Below are 17,117 nucleotides of genomic sequence, written 5' to 3'. Positions count from 1 at the left end.
ATTTATGTAAGATGGATAAAAGCAGATTGCAGAACTTGTCTGGTGCTGAAAATGCCAAAAGATGGACGCACAAAGAAACTTTAATAGGACTACAGGTATTTTCAGGACTGGACTAAAAGTGCTACATTGCATACTTCAAGAACATTTTATGATTAGTATAATATTTTAGGAGTGAGTTTGTCCAACCTGTAAACTTAAGGGATGGTTTGTGATTCAATATTAAACTCAGAGACGCGTCGTGAAATGCATTCAATTCCTTAAAACACATCCATAAATTTATTCAAGAGAATGCTATCTCCCAAAACTGAAGTAACTTGGATATCAAACCCTTGTTCTCAGGTCTGTCCCCAAAGTCATAAAAATAATTATATTTTACAAAGTGTCATACATAACACAAGAAGGCAGGCGATCACACGAGGATGAGAGATACAGGGAACCAGGCGAGCAGCAGAGAATGAAGGACTAGACATATGTTTCTGTTCCACAATAATCTGTAGCATGTACTCCTTGCTTGAAAGACAATATCACCCTTTCACAACTAGGGTTGTGGACTTCATATACTAGATTTCACTTCGCAAATGGAAGTGCAAGAATCTTCTGAAATGTTCAACACTATCACGATGTTTTCTCAAGAATGATGCACCAATTTGATTTATCATAGAATCTATCAACGAGAATGGCGTTATCCAGACCAGACACCAACCTGTTGAAGAACGGAACATGTTGATTAGTGCAGCTCATTGTTACAAATTGGTCAAACTTCTAATTTGGTGAAACTGCATAACAGAGAGGTATCACCTCATCTTGCCCACTTCTCATCCCAACCACTCAAAGCCTCCCACCCCCAAACAGAAAAGGTGGGGAGGGGAGAGGAGGGTATGAAAGAAACAATAAAAGAACTTCAGAATAAATCAGAGACAAACAAGTACAAGCCCTGCAACAATGGGAAAAAAGAACTAAATTTTACTTATCAAGAGAAACTTATCAGCTGGAAGCAGAGGCTCTTTTGTTTTGTTTCATTCATACATATATATGCAGACACTTTAGTAGAGGTGGATAAATAGTAAAGTTGTCACTATTACTTCCGAATAAGGATGAAAGAGACTCCTACGCTTCCCTACAATGAGATAATCAGAACTCTAATAAAGGTCATCGCTCTTTTGAGGTCAAATACAATTCCAAAGGCTCACATGCGACCTCCTGAATATTGATATGTTTTTACAGATTCAAACTCTATGACCATATTATTACCAGAGGATTGATTGAAGGTGTTTAAACCATCTTAGCCAAAGAAGACATAACGGAGCACTCATGAGGAGTATAAAGAAAATTTGGTTGTCTATGTTACAGCTTGGAAAACTTACTAACCATGACAAGCATTTGTTAACATATAGCGACTTGACAGAATGATATAAGTCCAAGATGAAATTAGAGATTATTTTTACTTATACTATATAATAGAAAATAGAAAATAGAAAAGAAATTACCTCTCAAGTTCACCTTCACTAAAAACATGGTAATATCTATTATATACCACAGAGGCCTTCTTATCATCTTTCTTTGCCAAACCACTAGCCAAGGCAACGGCTGAAGCCCCACTTACTTCAGCCCGATGATAAGGTAAGTGCCAGGGAACAAAATATTCCTGCTGCTCTGAGTAACCTTTTTCAGATCCAGTAGGCAAAGAATGACCTTCATCCAGAATGGTTGGGTGCATAACTTCAGCTGATTTTACTTTTGAAGAGTTTGCATGTAGGCCTTTCAACTGCTCCCTGCCACCATTTTCCTCTGCTTCTGGGATGCTTTCAAGGATGCGAGGAGATGAAGGGTTGCGAACTCGAGGACTCCCAGGTCCTATCCATTCCTCTACATACCTTTGGTTAAGTGGTGTCCACTTTTCAATTAATGACCTGTCTTCTTGTTCCCTAGCCCAAACAGTAATTAAAACACACCCGCCTTTTTTAACAACTCGGACGAGCTCCTCTACTGCTTTCCTTCTCCTATTTTCAGTACTTAGGTGATGCAACACAGCAATAGAAATTGCAGCATCACCATAGCCAGTCCTATATGGTAGGTTCACAGCATCTGCAACCAAAACTTCATGTTCTCTTTCTGCACATATATTAATTAGAGCAGCACTAATGTCACAGCCAATAAAGAAACAATCGGGATTTAATCCTAAGTATTTCCCATTTCCACATCCAGCGTCTAAGATGAGAGAACCGGGAGTTAATGAGCTCAGGAAAGCTGACACTTTAGGCCACTTCGCAAACCGAGTGGAACTGAAATGGGGAGCGATGGCATCATAAACACCATGGACATATTTCTTTTCAATTTCTGGGGTTGATTGAACATTTGAAGAACATTTTGCTCTCACAGACACAGGACGTAGAACAGGAGCCTCTCCCACAGATTCCAGTGTATGCAAACTAGAGGCACTATCAATTCCAACTTCATTCATTGTACTAAAACTTCTTGTACTAAAAATATAACCAACTATAACAGTAGATTTAGTATATATTCCTTTGAAACAAAATGACCTTGCCGTTCCAACACCCAAGAGCATCAAGCTACATGAATGGTATATGAAAAGAATCTGCTCAGACAACAAAGAAAAGCAAAAGCAACTCAGATTCACAACAAGTTTCTCAACGAAACAATCTTCCAACAGAAAAACGGAATATTTACTTCACTCCACATGTGATCTTAATACATTGAAGCTCTTTTCTTTTCTTTTCTGAGTTTTCAACTATACAAATCATTCTAATCCATTACACAATAAAATTAGCTCAAAAAGGCCTATTGGATACACTAATTAGGAGTAGCATTTAACTTAGGAGACCATTTTGGGTAACAGTAAACAAATTTAAAAAGGGTATTCTCTATCAAAGTGACTTAATATTGTAAAGGAAAAAAAATTCCCTTCTAGTACATTATGATGATTTAGTAGGTGAATTGAAACTTAAGAAATAAGGGGTCTTTTGATAGCTGGTTAGAGTTATGCAGGTATTAGTTATTCAACCTAATAATACATAGATTCTCTCATAACTCATACATGTATCAGTTATACAGGTTCCTACTTCCAAAACTGCAAACAATCAACTGTATTAATTTTCTACATGAATAATTTACCTCCTAATCAGCTACCAAACATGTTATTACTTATGCAGGATTTCATACCTACATAACTCACCTCCAAGTACAAAGAACTAGAACTCCCAATTATATGATGAATATTTCACACTTTTTTTTGTTTTATGATGGTGGTATCCAAGTTAGCTTGAGCAAACACTACAAATCCACCAAACAACCTAACTACAGTCCACAAGCACAGTGCCAATTAAACCCACATATGAATTTTAGCTGAGATTTGAACCTGAGATCTCCGGGTTATTTACTCCAAATGGCTAAAAATAGGAATTCCACATACTAAACATTATAATACAGTTCACAAGCCCCATTAAACCGTTGAATTTATTGGAATTAAGATCAATATACAGAAGAAGAAAAATAGGAACTTACAGATCGATTTTCGTCGGAGAAAGATAGGAAGAGAAGCAAGTGGTGGTAGTTCAATCTATTCGCAACTTGGGCTTTATTCTCAACTGGAGAGTGCTACTTTAAGCATTGTATCTTAATCTAATAGTAGTAACAATGAAAACCCTAATTCAATTGATTTTACCTAAGAAATTCGAATAATGCATGTTGTTGTTTTTTTACATTAAAAAAGAAAGTGAAATTAATCATTTGTGACAATGATTATATAACTTCATTTTCTTTGGGGACAATTTATTAGGTGGGGTTTGGAAATTTGTCTCATTATCTCTTATAAATGTTTGAAAAGTAAAAAACAATTATTCCCCTCGTGGGAAATTTTAGTAAGTACGGAATTTAAGGGAAAAATCATTACTATTAAAACCTACATATATCATAATATAAGATTTTTGTAATATGTAATGCTCTAAATATGTTATGGTAGCCCAAGGGCTCGATAAGGTGGGTCTCGATCTAAAATCGATCAGCCTCCGTCTACTACTCAATCATAAATTTATCACATGGAATTTACCTATTACGATTTACATCTCTGGTATAGTTTGTGAAATGTCACATAGTGAATAAGTTATCAAAAAATGATCACAGAGTGTTTACTGAAAGGACAACGGCTGTAACAAAGGTTGTGAATTGATTGGGGCTTCGAGAAGTATATGTCATGATACTTATTTGTATATAAAAACTTCTTGTTACAAATAAAATAAAATAAAAGGATTAAACTAAATTATTTTTTGTGTATAAAAACTTCTTGTTACAAATAAAATAAAATAAAAGGATTAAATTAAATTATTTTTAAATTTTAAGAAATTTTTATGTTATATGAAAACGACTAGAAAAAATAGTCACATAGCGAGTAGGTTTATATTTGATAATTTATTTATTTTTAATAAATATTGCTCATAACATAGTAAAAGCTGCTTCCAAATGATATGCATCTTAACTCTCATTCCATATGACATAGCGTGTACGGCATGGTTGCAGCTAAGGTATACTTCAACACAATAGCATCATACCTAAATAAATAAAAGGCCGAATACATGGATAGGTATTGAACTTGGTTGATTTTTCATCTCAGACACCTTTACTATGTCTTCCTATTGAACCCCTGAACCATACATAATTTGTACATTTTAAACATTCATTGCCGACATTGCATAAAACGTTTTATCACATTTGAAGAGTGCGTGAAAATGATTTAAAGGGGCTGATGTGGAATCCACCTTGGGATGTGACGGTCTTCCTTTTCACGTGCTCTTCAAACATGATAACACATTTAATGAATTCCACATCAGCCCCTTACATCCCAAAATTGATTCCACATCAACCACTTTAATTCCTTTTTACGCGCTCTTTAAACGTGATACAACATTTTATGCAATGTCAGCACTGAATGTTTAAAAGATACAAATTATGTATGGTTCAGGAATTCAATAAGAAGCTAGCATAGTTGAGATACCTGAGAGGAAAAACCAAGACACATATGTGGGAGGTGGAGATGGGGGTGAGGGTGCATGGGTTGGGTGAGTGGAAAGACACATTATAAATAACACATGATAATAGACAATGGAAAATCAATTGGGAACCGGCAGATACAAAGATGTGTCTACTCTATTACTTTTGCTATTTATGAGGCAATTTCATGAAATCCTCAGATAACAGTGACGAGCCATGTTGGGTTGAGACCAAAGAAACATGATTTTTTTTTTTACTTTTACATAATATCATGTTGAATTTTCTTGTAATAGCATACAAAATTGACAGTGACTCTGAGCAAGGAGGTAGAATCCATCACTAGTTATTCAGTCCCCAATCATAAGGTTGGTACACCACCTTCAGCTGACTGTTGGCGAGCAACTCTAGCAAAGCTTGAGATACCGATGACTCTAAGTAATTTGCAGCATGTTTCAATACTTCAACCTCATGCTTCCCAAAATCAACACTAAACCTGAGAATTGACAAAAGAATAGCAATTCTTAGTATCGGGTTATTAAAACTCTATGTTATGCAAGTTAAATCATCAGATATCCACTACTCTGTATGCAATATCCATGTCCAGATCATTGCATAGGGTTGTTACTTGAATGGGAGGGAGGACACATCCTTGAGGTTTCCCTGAGGATTACACAAATGAATTAACAACTTACCATCTCAAGATTTTACTAACATATGCAACCTTGGTACTAAGATCAACAATTAGTCCTCCAAATCTTAAGAAATCACAGGCAGCCTCCACCAACTCTTTATCTATGTTGCCAGGTGAATAACATCGAAGAGCAGGCCCAGATCGCATACCATTAACCAGAGCAAAATGAACAAGAGGCTCTGAATAAGGAAGAGCTACCTGAAAGCCAGAGGTGGGTTACAAGGGATTAGAAAGATAATGGATCAAGAAACATTACTTTAATAGAAATGAAGGATTTCAAAATACAACCACGTGGGTCAAGACAACCACTAATTACTGCAGCTCCAATTCTATACCAGGTTGTGCTGTCAGTATTTTGCACCAGAAGTCATGGAATCAAAAACTTGTACTATTGTATATCAACTCAAATTTATAACCAGTCCACTGTTACGGCTGCTTCATGGAAACCCACAAGAACAGAAACAACAACTGGTACTGATGCAAGATTATTCTTGAGCAACAATATATGCAGACAGGCAACAGCCCCCTCAAGATGTAGATTGACGATCAGCATTAGTTACACTATATTCCTTCCAGAAAAGGGAATGGTTAAAACTTCAAGTGGCAGCAGAAAAAGTTCTATTCTCTCCCTCCGAGAAAAGCTAAAAATATATTACTCAGTGTTTCAACTAGAACAAAATGCTAGCCACTAAAAGTATTTCATCTACTAAAAACTTAACCAAAGAAAACCACAACAAATTATTATAGCTTTTCCTATCTTCAAGGATCACATATATTTACTGTTCCTCCCAATGTGGACCTTGCCATTTGTGCTAGCTACAGTATAGCTCATAATTAGATGGGGATATAGTGCTTGGCAATACAATAACTGAGTAGACTGATATTTTTTCATCTGGACCACATTGGATATCAAATGGATATCTGAAGGTGAAGAATAATAAATTAATGCCCAAATGAATGTCCGGTTCCCAAATTCTACATATGTAGGAATCCAAGATATAACTGTGACCATGTAAACAGTGTCTTACCTTACGACGCTTGTCTTTAACTCCAAATGGTTTGATTAGATTGTATGGTGGTCTCTGATTGCTCCTTAAGATTCCATTATGGATAGCTGATAGTGAATATGTGCACCCACCAATGACATATTTGAACTCTCCAAACAATTTTCTCCTCTCCATTGGTCCAGAGGGATGTCCCCAAACCAATATTGCATGAATGGCCATCATGTTGTAGAGATTAATAAAAAAGGCAAGCTTCTCCTCCCTGAGCATGTCTTTCAAGTTCACTCTTTGAAGCTCCTCAGTTATTCTCAAGTACCTAGAAGAGCGTCATTCAGTCAATACCAAGAAATACAAGTTCTACAAGCATGTGTACAGTGTACCCAAGTATGAACACACATTGGATAGCATCCTGTGATCCTGTCAGCTTATGGAACCCAAGAAACCAACCTTGCAAATTCCTCGCTGCCATGGATGCTTCTATAATCAACATGCCTTCCATCTTCTGATGCATAAGCTTCAAAAATTGCATGAGACAAAAATCTCAATCTAGATGAAATTTCTATTATGGGTTTGGGCTTCACTTCTGTTAAACCCCTCGGTATGTTCTGACACTGAGATACAAAGGGATCATCATCAAGGAAACGATACAGATGGTTACCATCTTCAAACACATTTTCACTGGAAAAAAAAGGAATGGGCACATATATCAGACGGATTAGACACTGAGACAAAAACACGTACACTCTGTAGAGATAGATGAAAAGAAAAACCAGATACTTACTCTAGTACATGTTGGAAAAAAAGATTGATTGCGAGCTTCCTACCAAATTCAACAGCCTAAAGGACAAAATCAATAAGACAAAGTGTTATGATCCACAGGACGAAAGATATTTCTAAAAGCGAAAAGCACATATAAGAAACAAGGTGGATGAGAATTTTAAGCAAGAAGCGACACATGCTTTTGACATGAAGGACAGTATTTACCAAAAATACACATATTACCTAACAAATATGCTTTTAGACTTATAGCATCAGATTGCAATTGAATTACCAAGTCCAACATCCAGTATACAATAATGACAATATTAGTCCAACAACTCAATATATATTATCATATGTAATTTCTACAAGGCCATGGAAAGATAAATTCAATCACAAAATAGATCTTTTAAATCTCAGTAAAACGACCATACAATTATTTGCTGCATTCAGTATGGTATTTAATCAACTTAGTAACTATGAATCTGTAATAAGAAAGTAGAAGAGGAATGCAAAAGAGAACTCCAAGATCAAAAGCAAAAGAAGAGAACCCAAAACTAGAATAAGAAGTAAGAAGTAATCATTGTTAGAAGTAGAAAAATGCAGAGAGAGAAGTGTATCAAAGGAAAAGAGAAACTGATTAGTAGAAAGAGAGGCATAACAAGTACGAGAAGAAGAAGACAATAGTGATATAGAGAAGGCTGAAACGCGGTAGAGACTAGAGAGGAAGGTCTTGATACTTAAATAGCAGAAAACCATATTTCATACTTTCTCTCTCTTTCTTTTTCATATTTTAAGGTCATATACTCAGAGTCAATGTTTTGCACCTCATCCTCTGAACATACACTTGCTTCACCCATGAAGGAATAACTCCTCGTGTAGCATCTCCCTATCGCTTTAACTGGTGAAAAAATGACTTGTAATAATACAGCACACAGATATTGTGTGGACTAACTAGATGGATTCTTCTTACTTTCTAGTCCATATCTTCTAAAGATTATGGAAGTGGGACTAACTAGATGGATTTCATCATTTTTTGTGAATCCATTTTTCTCTGTCTACAAATTGGCACCAGTGCATAAATATTTGCTGTGGAATCCACATAAACAAATTTAGAGGGCATCCAAACATGAGGCATAGTACTACACAGTGACCATTAGTACTCAGTTCACTCCCCATGTGAATTTCTTTCATTATCCTTTTCATTAGTAAATTTCTTTCATATTTTGATTTCAAGTTTTCAAAAGTAAAATCTCCAGTATTTTATCAGGAAAATGTGAACATTGATACTCTCAGTCCACATACATATTTCGAGTAAACATAATGAAAGGAGACTTCAGGTTTTAAAGAGAAAATAATCACATCAAATATGTGTTTGTGTAAAGCCAGTGTGCATTTTTGAAAGGATTAACAATACATCAAACCAATATCTTTTAGTTCTCAGTCCAATTATTGGGGTCATGGAATGAACATGTTCTATATAACAATACTAAAATACAATTCCAAGAACAGTCTATGTATGAAAATTATCTCTTTACATGTAGAAATAAATATGTAACAATAAGCCACAAGAAAAGAATTGAGTTTCGGTCAAGAAAAAAATACTTGAATATGAAATATGAATAATCCTTCAGGAGTACTATCTACATAATTATTGAATATATATAATATGATTTCAAGGAAAAGTTTCACTTTGCTGTTTATGAAGAAAATATAAGTAATAGTTACAGACAACGAGACACATAATATTAAGCATCAAAGCAAAGCCAAAATAGACATGAATTAACAGCCATAATCCACATGTTGCGAAACTTTGCTACGGTTACCATAAGTTGAGGTCAATAAGCTGCTTTAAAAGATCCCCTAGGTTTAATTAGTTTGTTCTCGAGGAGTCTTGAGCTTCAAAAGAATCAAATTATAGAGTACTGCATCTGTAGATATTATTAGTAGCTGACAGTAATAAAAACAAATATTTTGACCATTTTTATGAGTGCTTATTTTAACCCAGTTAGCATAAGTTATTTTTTTATGCAATTTGAAAACTGACCTCTTCCCCTTCCAAGTACTGATCCTCTGACAGGAAGTCCACAGCTTCTGATCCCAGGAAACAGTTGGTGAATCTGCGCAGCTTATAAAACCGGTCTTTTAAAGCAATAGACTGTTTCATTTTTTTTACAATAACAGCTAGCTCATCAATAGACCCACTACTAGACAAATCATCTTCACCAGAAAGAGGTGGTAGAGGAGCTTCAAATGATGGTGCTTCATCAACTACATATTCAATCTTCTCCGAGAGCTTTCCAGACTCATCCAAGCTCTTTAGCTCAATCCATCCACCTATTAGAACTTCATTAAAGAACACTCGAGGAACAACAGAATCACCAGCAATTTTCTCCAGTTCCATCTTTCTACTAGGATACACATCAATGTTAACCTCAACATATCTGAGTCTTTTCTGGTGTAGAAATAGTCTTGCCTCTCTACTTTCCTGGCATCCCAACCTTGTATACAATATAATCCTTCCCTTCATGGCTATTGGTAAAACTGCTTCTGGTGAGACCTCCTTCTCCACAAGTCTGTTTCCAGTATCATCACGTAAAATCCCAATTAAGCTAAGGGGATTCCACCCAGTCCGTTCTGCAGTTTTCTGAGACACGGCTTGCATTTCATGTTCTTGTGATGCAACAGCATTCTTCTCATTGCACTTACTCTTATCTTCTGCAGCAGTAACATCTTGTCCGTCATCACTTTTACCAGAAAGGCGGCGTAGAACAGAACTCACCGCAACTGTACTCTTCGATCTAACAAAGTTTGTAAGAGCCACTGCCTTCTCAGGCCAAACAGATCCCTGTGCCTCTGAGTCACGATGTACAGAACGGGCTGATAAACTCCTATTAACACCCATTCCAGGTTCTTCTGTTCCATCAAATACAGGTTCTGCTTCTTCCTCATAAACAACTTCTTCGAGATTCTTGTTAGTTTCGCGGAAACTTTTTAAGCCCACTTTCACACAGTCAGTCTTCTTTCCGCTCAAACCAGATATCTCTGATTCAGAGCATTCCTGTCTACTGTTTAACGATTTCAGTTCCCCTGGGGTGAGAGCTTGATCTAAGTCGGGTTTTTCAATCTCATTTTTATTGGCCAGTGAAGAACTTGACGTGCTTTCACCTAAGGAATTCTCCTTCCCCGGTTCATTATCAACCTGACTCTTTTCAGCACCAGAATGTAAAATAGAATTATCTGCAGAGATTTTCTTTTCCTGTTCATTCATTCGATCATTCACTGTATTCGCCTCCTGCGTTTCATCTGGTGTTCTCCCTAAATTCCTCTGGCTAGAAACTTTATTTTTTACAGATTCATTGTTAAGAATGGGTTCATTTGTTTCCTTTTCAGCAGCAGGATGATTGACTGCACCTTCCGTAATAGCATCTTCTTTTTCCATGCTGCAAGTCTACTATCATGGGAACATTTAACAGCCACAGTGAGTTTCTTAATTTGGCAGCTGCCAATAACTAACCAAATCAAACAAAACAAAAACAAAAAACATAAGTTCCAAGAAAATCTATGAACAAATCAACTGAGAGCAACGCGTTTAAACAAACATCTACTTTCTACTCTAGTTCCAATCGCAACACAACTATATGAGGCTTGTAATTCCTACACTGAACCAATAACAACATAGCCAGTGGAACGCAACCTTGCTCGGAGAGGTTGTTTCCGATAAGACTGGTTGTTTCCGATAAGACTCTCGACTCGGAACCATCACAACATATTAATCTCAATCATGAGCAGAATTAGCCACACAAACTTATTTCCTCCACTAATATTAGCCAACTGTTTTCACTTTTCAAGTACACTGTACTAGACATTTCTACGATACCCTCATCAAAAACGAAAAATCTTCAATCCTCCAATAATCAACATCAAAAACATCAGTTAATCTAAATCTTCTAACATAAGGAATTAATCAAAACCTCCAAAAAAAACAGAAATAAATAAATAACTATAATAAGAGGATCAATCACCTATAAATTTAAACTTAATTTGGACCAAAAAAACTAAATTTTCTGGAAATCAGTGATGCAAAAAGGTTTTAATCAAAAACACATGCAAGTAATAAGGATAGAAAGAGAGAAAGAAAAAAAAAACTTACAGATCTGAGAGGCGATAAAATTAGGAAACAGAGAGAAAGATGGAGAATATAAAGAGGGAAATTAGGGGTGATAAATGAGAAATGTAAGAAAGATTAAGGACTTTGAATAGAAACCGTCGTCGTTACTATAGTACGAAAGGGAGGGAGAGAGAGAGAGAGAGAATGGGGAATGAGCAAGAAGCGGGAAGTTGTATTTTGGTGATTGAAAAGGAATTTCTTTTCCATGGGAGACCTTCATTTTCTTCTTTGGGTGTGTTTGGCAATTTGGGTACGAAGAAAATAAGTGATATTTTTATGTATTTTTTAAATTAAAAATATTTATATATAATCTAAATAGATATCATGGAAACTGAAAATGAAAGGTGGGTGTGGAGTGGTGGGATGGAGGCTAATAGTGATGGGTGAAAATGAGATGTGTTGGAGTACAGAGATGGATCTAGACGTTGAGAGAGTGTTCAACTGAATTCTATGATAAAATAACTATGTTGTACATATAAAGTAATTCTTTTTATTTTCTTACAAAATAGGGAGAGATTTTGAATTCCTTAAATACAAAGTTAGAGGTTGGTTCCATAATGAATGTGAAATGTTGTGAAAATTGTTTTCGTTATTTTCACTTTTCTCATTTTGAAGCAAATTGTTTTTGAATCGGAAAACTCCATTGCTTTGACCATCCTTATTGGTTTGAGAATTCGAAACTTGAGAAGTTAGAAGGTGTAAAATAAATGGGTGCAGAAGCTGCTACAATTGCTTCAGTGAGAGGAGCTCAAATAGAATTTGAAGAGTCCTAGCTACGCCACGCATTCAATACAAAATCTGAAAAGCTGCACGAATGACAAAAAGAGGACGATTTTCTATGTTGCACTGGAAAAAAAAAGATTGTTCCACTTAAGTAGAATGAAAGTAGGAAATTAAAAAGAAAAGGGGAACTATTATAAAGCCTAGAAAAATAGAAGCAGAAAATCATTTATATCGAGTTCCCCAACAATAGCTTAGCCTCCAAATTAATCAATCGAGTATGAGAAAATTGGAAAAGTTTTTCCTCCATACCAAATACACTCTTAATTGTGTTTAAAGGTGTGTGACTGAGGGGGTGGGGGTATTTGTTTTAGCAAATTTGGATCAAAATTCTTTGAAGTTGACTATTCGTACTTGCTAACTCCGCTTACACAAATATTGAGTAATTTTGTCTATCAAAATTTGTAAATGTAAAATAAATAACCTTATAATTTTTGTTTTTGACATGTGATTAAACCTTGATTTTACATAATTCATTCTAAATTCACTAATAACTAGGACATATCATTGCGTGTGCGACTGAAATTGATATACCACTTATTATGCAGATTCAATCAATATTTTAACATTTCACTTGACGTTCGAGCTTTGAAGTTCATTTTTTATAAAAACTCATGATCAAACAAGTCTTTAGGGTTCATTTAGTCATAAATATTACTCCTTGGTTTTATTTTATTTGATGTTGTCTAATAAACACGTAATTTTATATTAAAAAAAAGATTTTAAATTTTTTGACTAAACATAAAAATGCATATTAATCTTTTAAAAGATATAAACTAAAAAGCAAAGTGTGCATATAAATTAAAAAAGTGGAATAGTATGTCGTATTTGTGAGCAAGAAAACAAAACTTCAATTTTTGTTCTATTTATCGACACCTAAAAAGGAAGCAAAAACAAAGGACCTAATAGAAATATGTTGTCGTAGTATAATTACTTAATTAGGTTAACATTCATAGATGGGATGATTTAAAATAGACTAAGATTATGTAAATGGTTTTAAATAAAGACAAAGTCAATCTCTCAATTTTGGGTTGGAAGCTAAAATCTTAAGTCATAGAAAGATATGACATCTTACAAAAGTTTATATTGAGAAGTAGGTTGCCTAATTGTTTTTGTTCTTAGTTTTATTGTTTTTTATATTTAAAAAATGAAAACGTCAAAAGTTAAAAGTGGACTTATTAAAATATTCTTCTAATAATTTATTTTTATATTTAATACTAATGATATTAACTAAATAAACTAAAAGCTATTAGTAAAAAGTGTCATCCATTTGAGAAAAGTACTCTTTTTCTTAATTAAAAACTATGCGATAGAGGATGGGGAAATGGGGAAGAAGACTAGAAGGGAATCGAACTCTCACCAATAAGATGATTAAGTGAAGATGAAAATTCAGATGAGCAACAAAGTGAGTTACTATAAAGTGTACATGATAATTATTTTTTCGCGGCTTATAAATAATTTTTATTACTTCGTGTTAATCTTCGAGAACTAGTCAAAAGGTTCTGGTTATAACCTATATATAAGCTGGACTTTTTACATGAATAAATTAAGAATATATATAAAGAAGAATGAAGACAGGGTGATGTAGCAACTCTTTATGGCCTCTATTCTTATTTATCTTTTTTTCTCCTTTTTTGGCTTTTTTTTCCATTCTTTTCACTAAACAATTTGTTTATTAATTAAAAAAAAATTTAATCACATTTACTATTCTAATAATGTCTAACGAGTTACAAAAAAACCTCCATCTATTTACATTATCTACTTAAATAACGCATGTCTCTTCAACTCCTTTATAACACTATTCTTATGAATTACTCAATCTATAAATAACAATCATCTATGGAGATGTTGAATGTTCATTTTCATTTTTTTATTTTTTTAGTAGTATAATTTTTTTCTCTTTTTTAAATTTGTTTTATTCATCTTTTTTCATCAATCATATGCTTAATAATCAAAAGAGAAGACATAGAAAAGATAATATCACGATATGGCCTGCACTTTGATAAAGATCATAAATATATTTTTTAAAGATTTATCATTGAGAGGTGTTCACATTTATTTGGTAGAAGTTCATCAAAATGGAGAAGAAATTTAATTATTTTGGAAGATTCATCAAGAGAGATGGTCATATTAGTATAAAAGTTTGAATGATTTCTTTTTTTTAAGTAGTATAGTTTTTTTCTCATTTTTAAATTTGTTTTCTTCATCTTTTTTCATCAATTGTGTGCTTAATAATCAAAAGAGAAGATATAGAAAAGATAATGTCACGATATGACCTTCACTTTGATGAAGATCATAGATATATTTTTCAAAGATTTATCATTGAGAAATGTTCACATTTATTTGGTACAAATTCATCAAAATGAAGATGAAGGAAGTTTGATTATTTTGGAAGATTCATCAAGAGAGATGGTCATATTAGTATAAAAGTTTGAATGATTTTCAACTATTTTGAAGATTCATTAATGTATTGTTTTGATTTCGATTAATATTATTCTATTCTTTTTTATTTTATTACTTCATTTTGAACAAAGATATTTAATCATATCTATAATTTTCTTTATTTCAGCAAAAAATAAATTATGAAACAATTCTTTATTAGAGAATATATTATGACTTATTCATTATGCATGTATAATCCATCATTAAAAGATGCTAAATTTGATAAGCTCTGTTAAGTATCATCATTTCAAAATAATCTTTATAATATAATTAACCCCGAAAATAATGATACAATCGGATAATCTAATAAATATATAATTAATTAATTTTTTTTTTCAATTCTAACACATATTTAACACTCACACGAAGCGCGGCCACGTTCCCTAATTTAAATTATATATGTGGTTAGTGTAAAATTATCACGTCAATTAAACGATATTTATAGACAAATTTTCATTATTAGACGTGGAAACAATTCAGAAAACAATATTTGAGGCAAGAGAGGGCCGAAAAAATTTCATAAGTGACATTTTCTGCTATCCTCCTCACACCCATACCCAACCTGCTCCACTCTCCTCCCCCCCCCCCCCCCCACCACACACACCCTCTCCTCAACCAACTCCCATAATTATTATTTTTTCTTGCAAGCCAACCATTAAGACTTTTTGACAATCTAGAATCATCAAATTATATATATTTAAATTTTCAATTCGGACTCATTATCATTGATTCAATCTATAGTTTAGCTTACCCCATAGTTTGCATATAATATGATATGCATTGTAGTTTAAGATTAGATAATCAATCCATTAATTATGAGATTAAAATTTAAATGTGAATTAGAAATAAGGTTCACCTCACAAATACATACAATCACAACAAAATTTGAAGTATATGCGTTCGATTACCTCAATAATATAATGTTGGGATACTTATTACTCCTATTATGTAAAGTTTGGCCAACTAATTTTAAAAATATGTATAAAATGGCTGAAGTATACACACCATAGTTGTTGATTATGTATAGTATATGACTATATGTATATTCAATATAGATATATACATACTAAATAGTAAATACAATGTACACAATATATACATTTATACTTTACTACCAAATATATTATTATTACCTATACTTTTAAAATATTGCGTATCTTACCACTAATTAAGAGTTCCTACCATATATTGAGGAAGATACACTTAAATACATGTATTTTCATACCAGATACACTAAAATAGGAAGAGTGGTGGGCGAGATTCATTATGTATCCCAAATACATTCGAATCACACTAGATACATGTATATGCATGTATCTAAGATACCAGATACATAGGAGAGTAGCCAGTGAGATGGGAGACATGCAAGGGAGGCGAGTGAGATTTGTTATGTATTCTAGATATATGCGAATCTATTTGTATACAATGTATCTAGAATAAATTACACCTAAATTTCACTTCATGTATCCTGAGATATATGTATCTAAATGTATGTGAATGTGTCTGAATGCACAAAAATCTGGTAAGATACGTAATATTGCAAACTAGAATTTATCTGAGTAATTTGCTCTTAAACTAGTGAAATTTTAGGTAAGTTTTTGTAACACCCCCAAAAAATTTTCGCTAAGATTCGAACATTTCTTCACGTGAGTGTAGACTCGGACCAGAGGACTTGTAATTTTACACATGAGTTGGGATCAACTCCTAAGTAATTGAAGAGTGTTAGATGTGTTTTGGGGTCATAAGGGATCTCTAACACCAAGTCGAGTCCAAAGAACTCCATTCGATTAAGTTTTCGGATGAGTTAGTATTAGGGTCAACTTCAAACGACCATATATCCTAGAATATAATGAACTGAGTGGACCACGACCTACCAAAATAAAGGTCTTTGAGTCTTCTTTCCAACATCACCAAGATTGAAATTTTTGGAATTCAGAGTCAAAAGTTATGACCATTTTACTATAGAATAGTACTACAGGAATTTCAGGCCTGGGCGAAATATAGGCTTGGCGAAATATAGGCTTGGCGCTCCAGTGGCGCCCGGCGCCACTATAGCGCCAGAAAACAGCCTCAGTAGTTTGGTCCTTGGCGCGATGCACCATTATTTGATGTGCAGGGTTTTAAGCCTATTTTGGCTTGGCGCTGCAGTGGCGCGATGCGCCACTATAGCGCCAGCAAGATTTTTGCCCAGTTTTCCAGATTTTTTAAGAGGGGCAACTTGGACTTTTTTCTAACTATATATACACCATCCTTGGATGTTTTTGGA

The 17,117-nt window shown here is 34.0% G+C and overlaps 2 protein-coding genes across 4 annotated transcripts; both read right to left on the bottom strand.

The window, feature by feature from the left end:
* Window positions 1-253: 253 nt before the first annotated feature.
* Window positions 254-3,744, bottom strand: LOC129903391 (tRNA (carboxymethyluridine(34)-5-O)-methyltransferase). The gene is made up of 3 exons (XM_055978933.1): window positions 3,523-3,744; window positions 1,488-2,596; window positions 254-703 (listed from the first exon to the last, which is right to left on the bottom strand). Exons 2-3 carry the CDS (start codon window positions 2,564-2,566, stop codon window positions 616-618), a joined length of 1,167 nt encoding a protein of 388 aa, XP_055834908.1. The 5' UTR covers window positions 2,567-2,596; window positions 3,523-3,744; the 3' UTR covers window positions 254-615.
* Window positions 3,745-5,152: 1,408 nt separating this feature from the next.
* On the bottom strand, window positions 5,153-11,886 carry LOC129902439 (uncharacterized). 3 transcript variants are annotated; one of them, XM_055977673.1, is made up of 7 exons: window positions 11,612-11,886; window positions 9,506-10,970; window positions 7,481-7,536; window positions 7,147-7,377; window positions 6,724-7,015; window positions 5,697-5,893; window positions 5,153-5,497 (listed from the first exon to the last, which is right to left on the bottom strand). In XM_055977673.1, exons 2-7 carry the CDS (start codon window positions 10,898-10,900, stop codon window positions 5,344-5,346), a joined length of 2,325 nt encoding a protein of 774 aa, XP_055833648.1. In that variant the 5' UTR covers window positions 10,901-10,970; window positions 11,612-11,886; the 3' UTR covers window positions 5,153-5,343. The 3 variants fall into 3 exon arrangements, with proteins under 3 accessions (XP_055833648.1, XP_055833649.1, XP_055833652.1); XM_055977674.1 differs by having other exon boundaries at window positions 9,506-10,912; XM_055977677.1 differs by having other exon boundaries at window positions 9,506-10,909.
* Between the last annotated feature and the right edge of the window lie 5,231 nt (window positions 11,887-17,117).

The sequence above is a fragment of the Solanum dulcamara genome, chromosome 9 (assembly GCF_947179165.1).
Source record: "Solanum dulcamara chromosome 9, daSolDulc1.2, whole genome shotgun sequence".
Lineage (NCBI taxonomy): Eukaryota > Viridiplantae > Streptophyta > Magnoliopsida > Solanales > Solanaceae > Solanum > Solanum dulcamara.
This window is presented reverse-complemented; position numbering and strand designations above follow the sequence as displayed.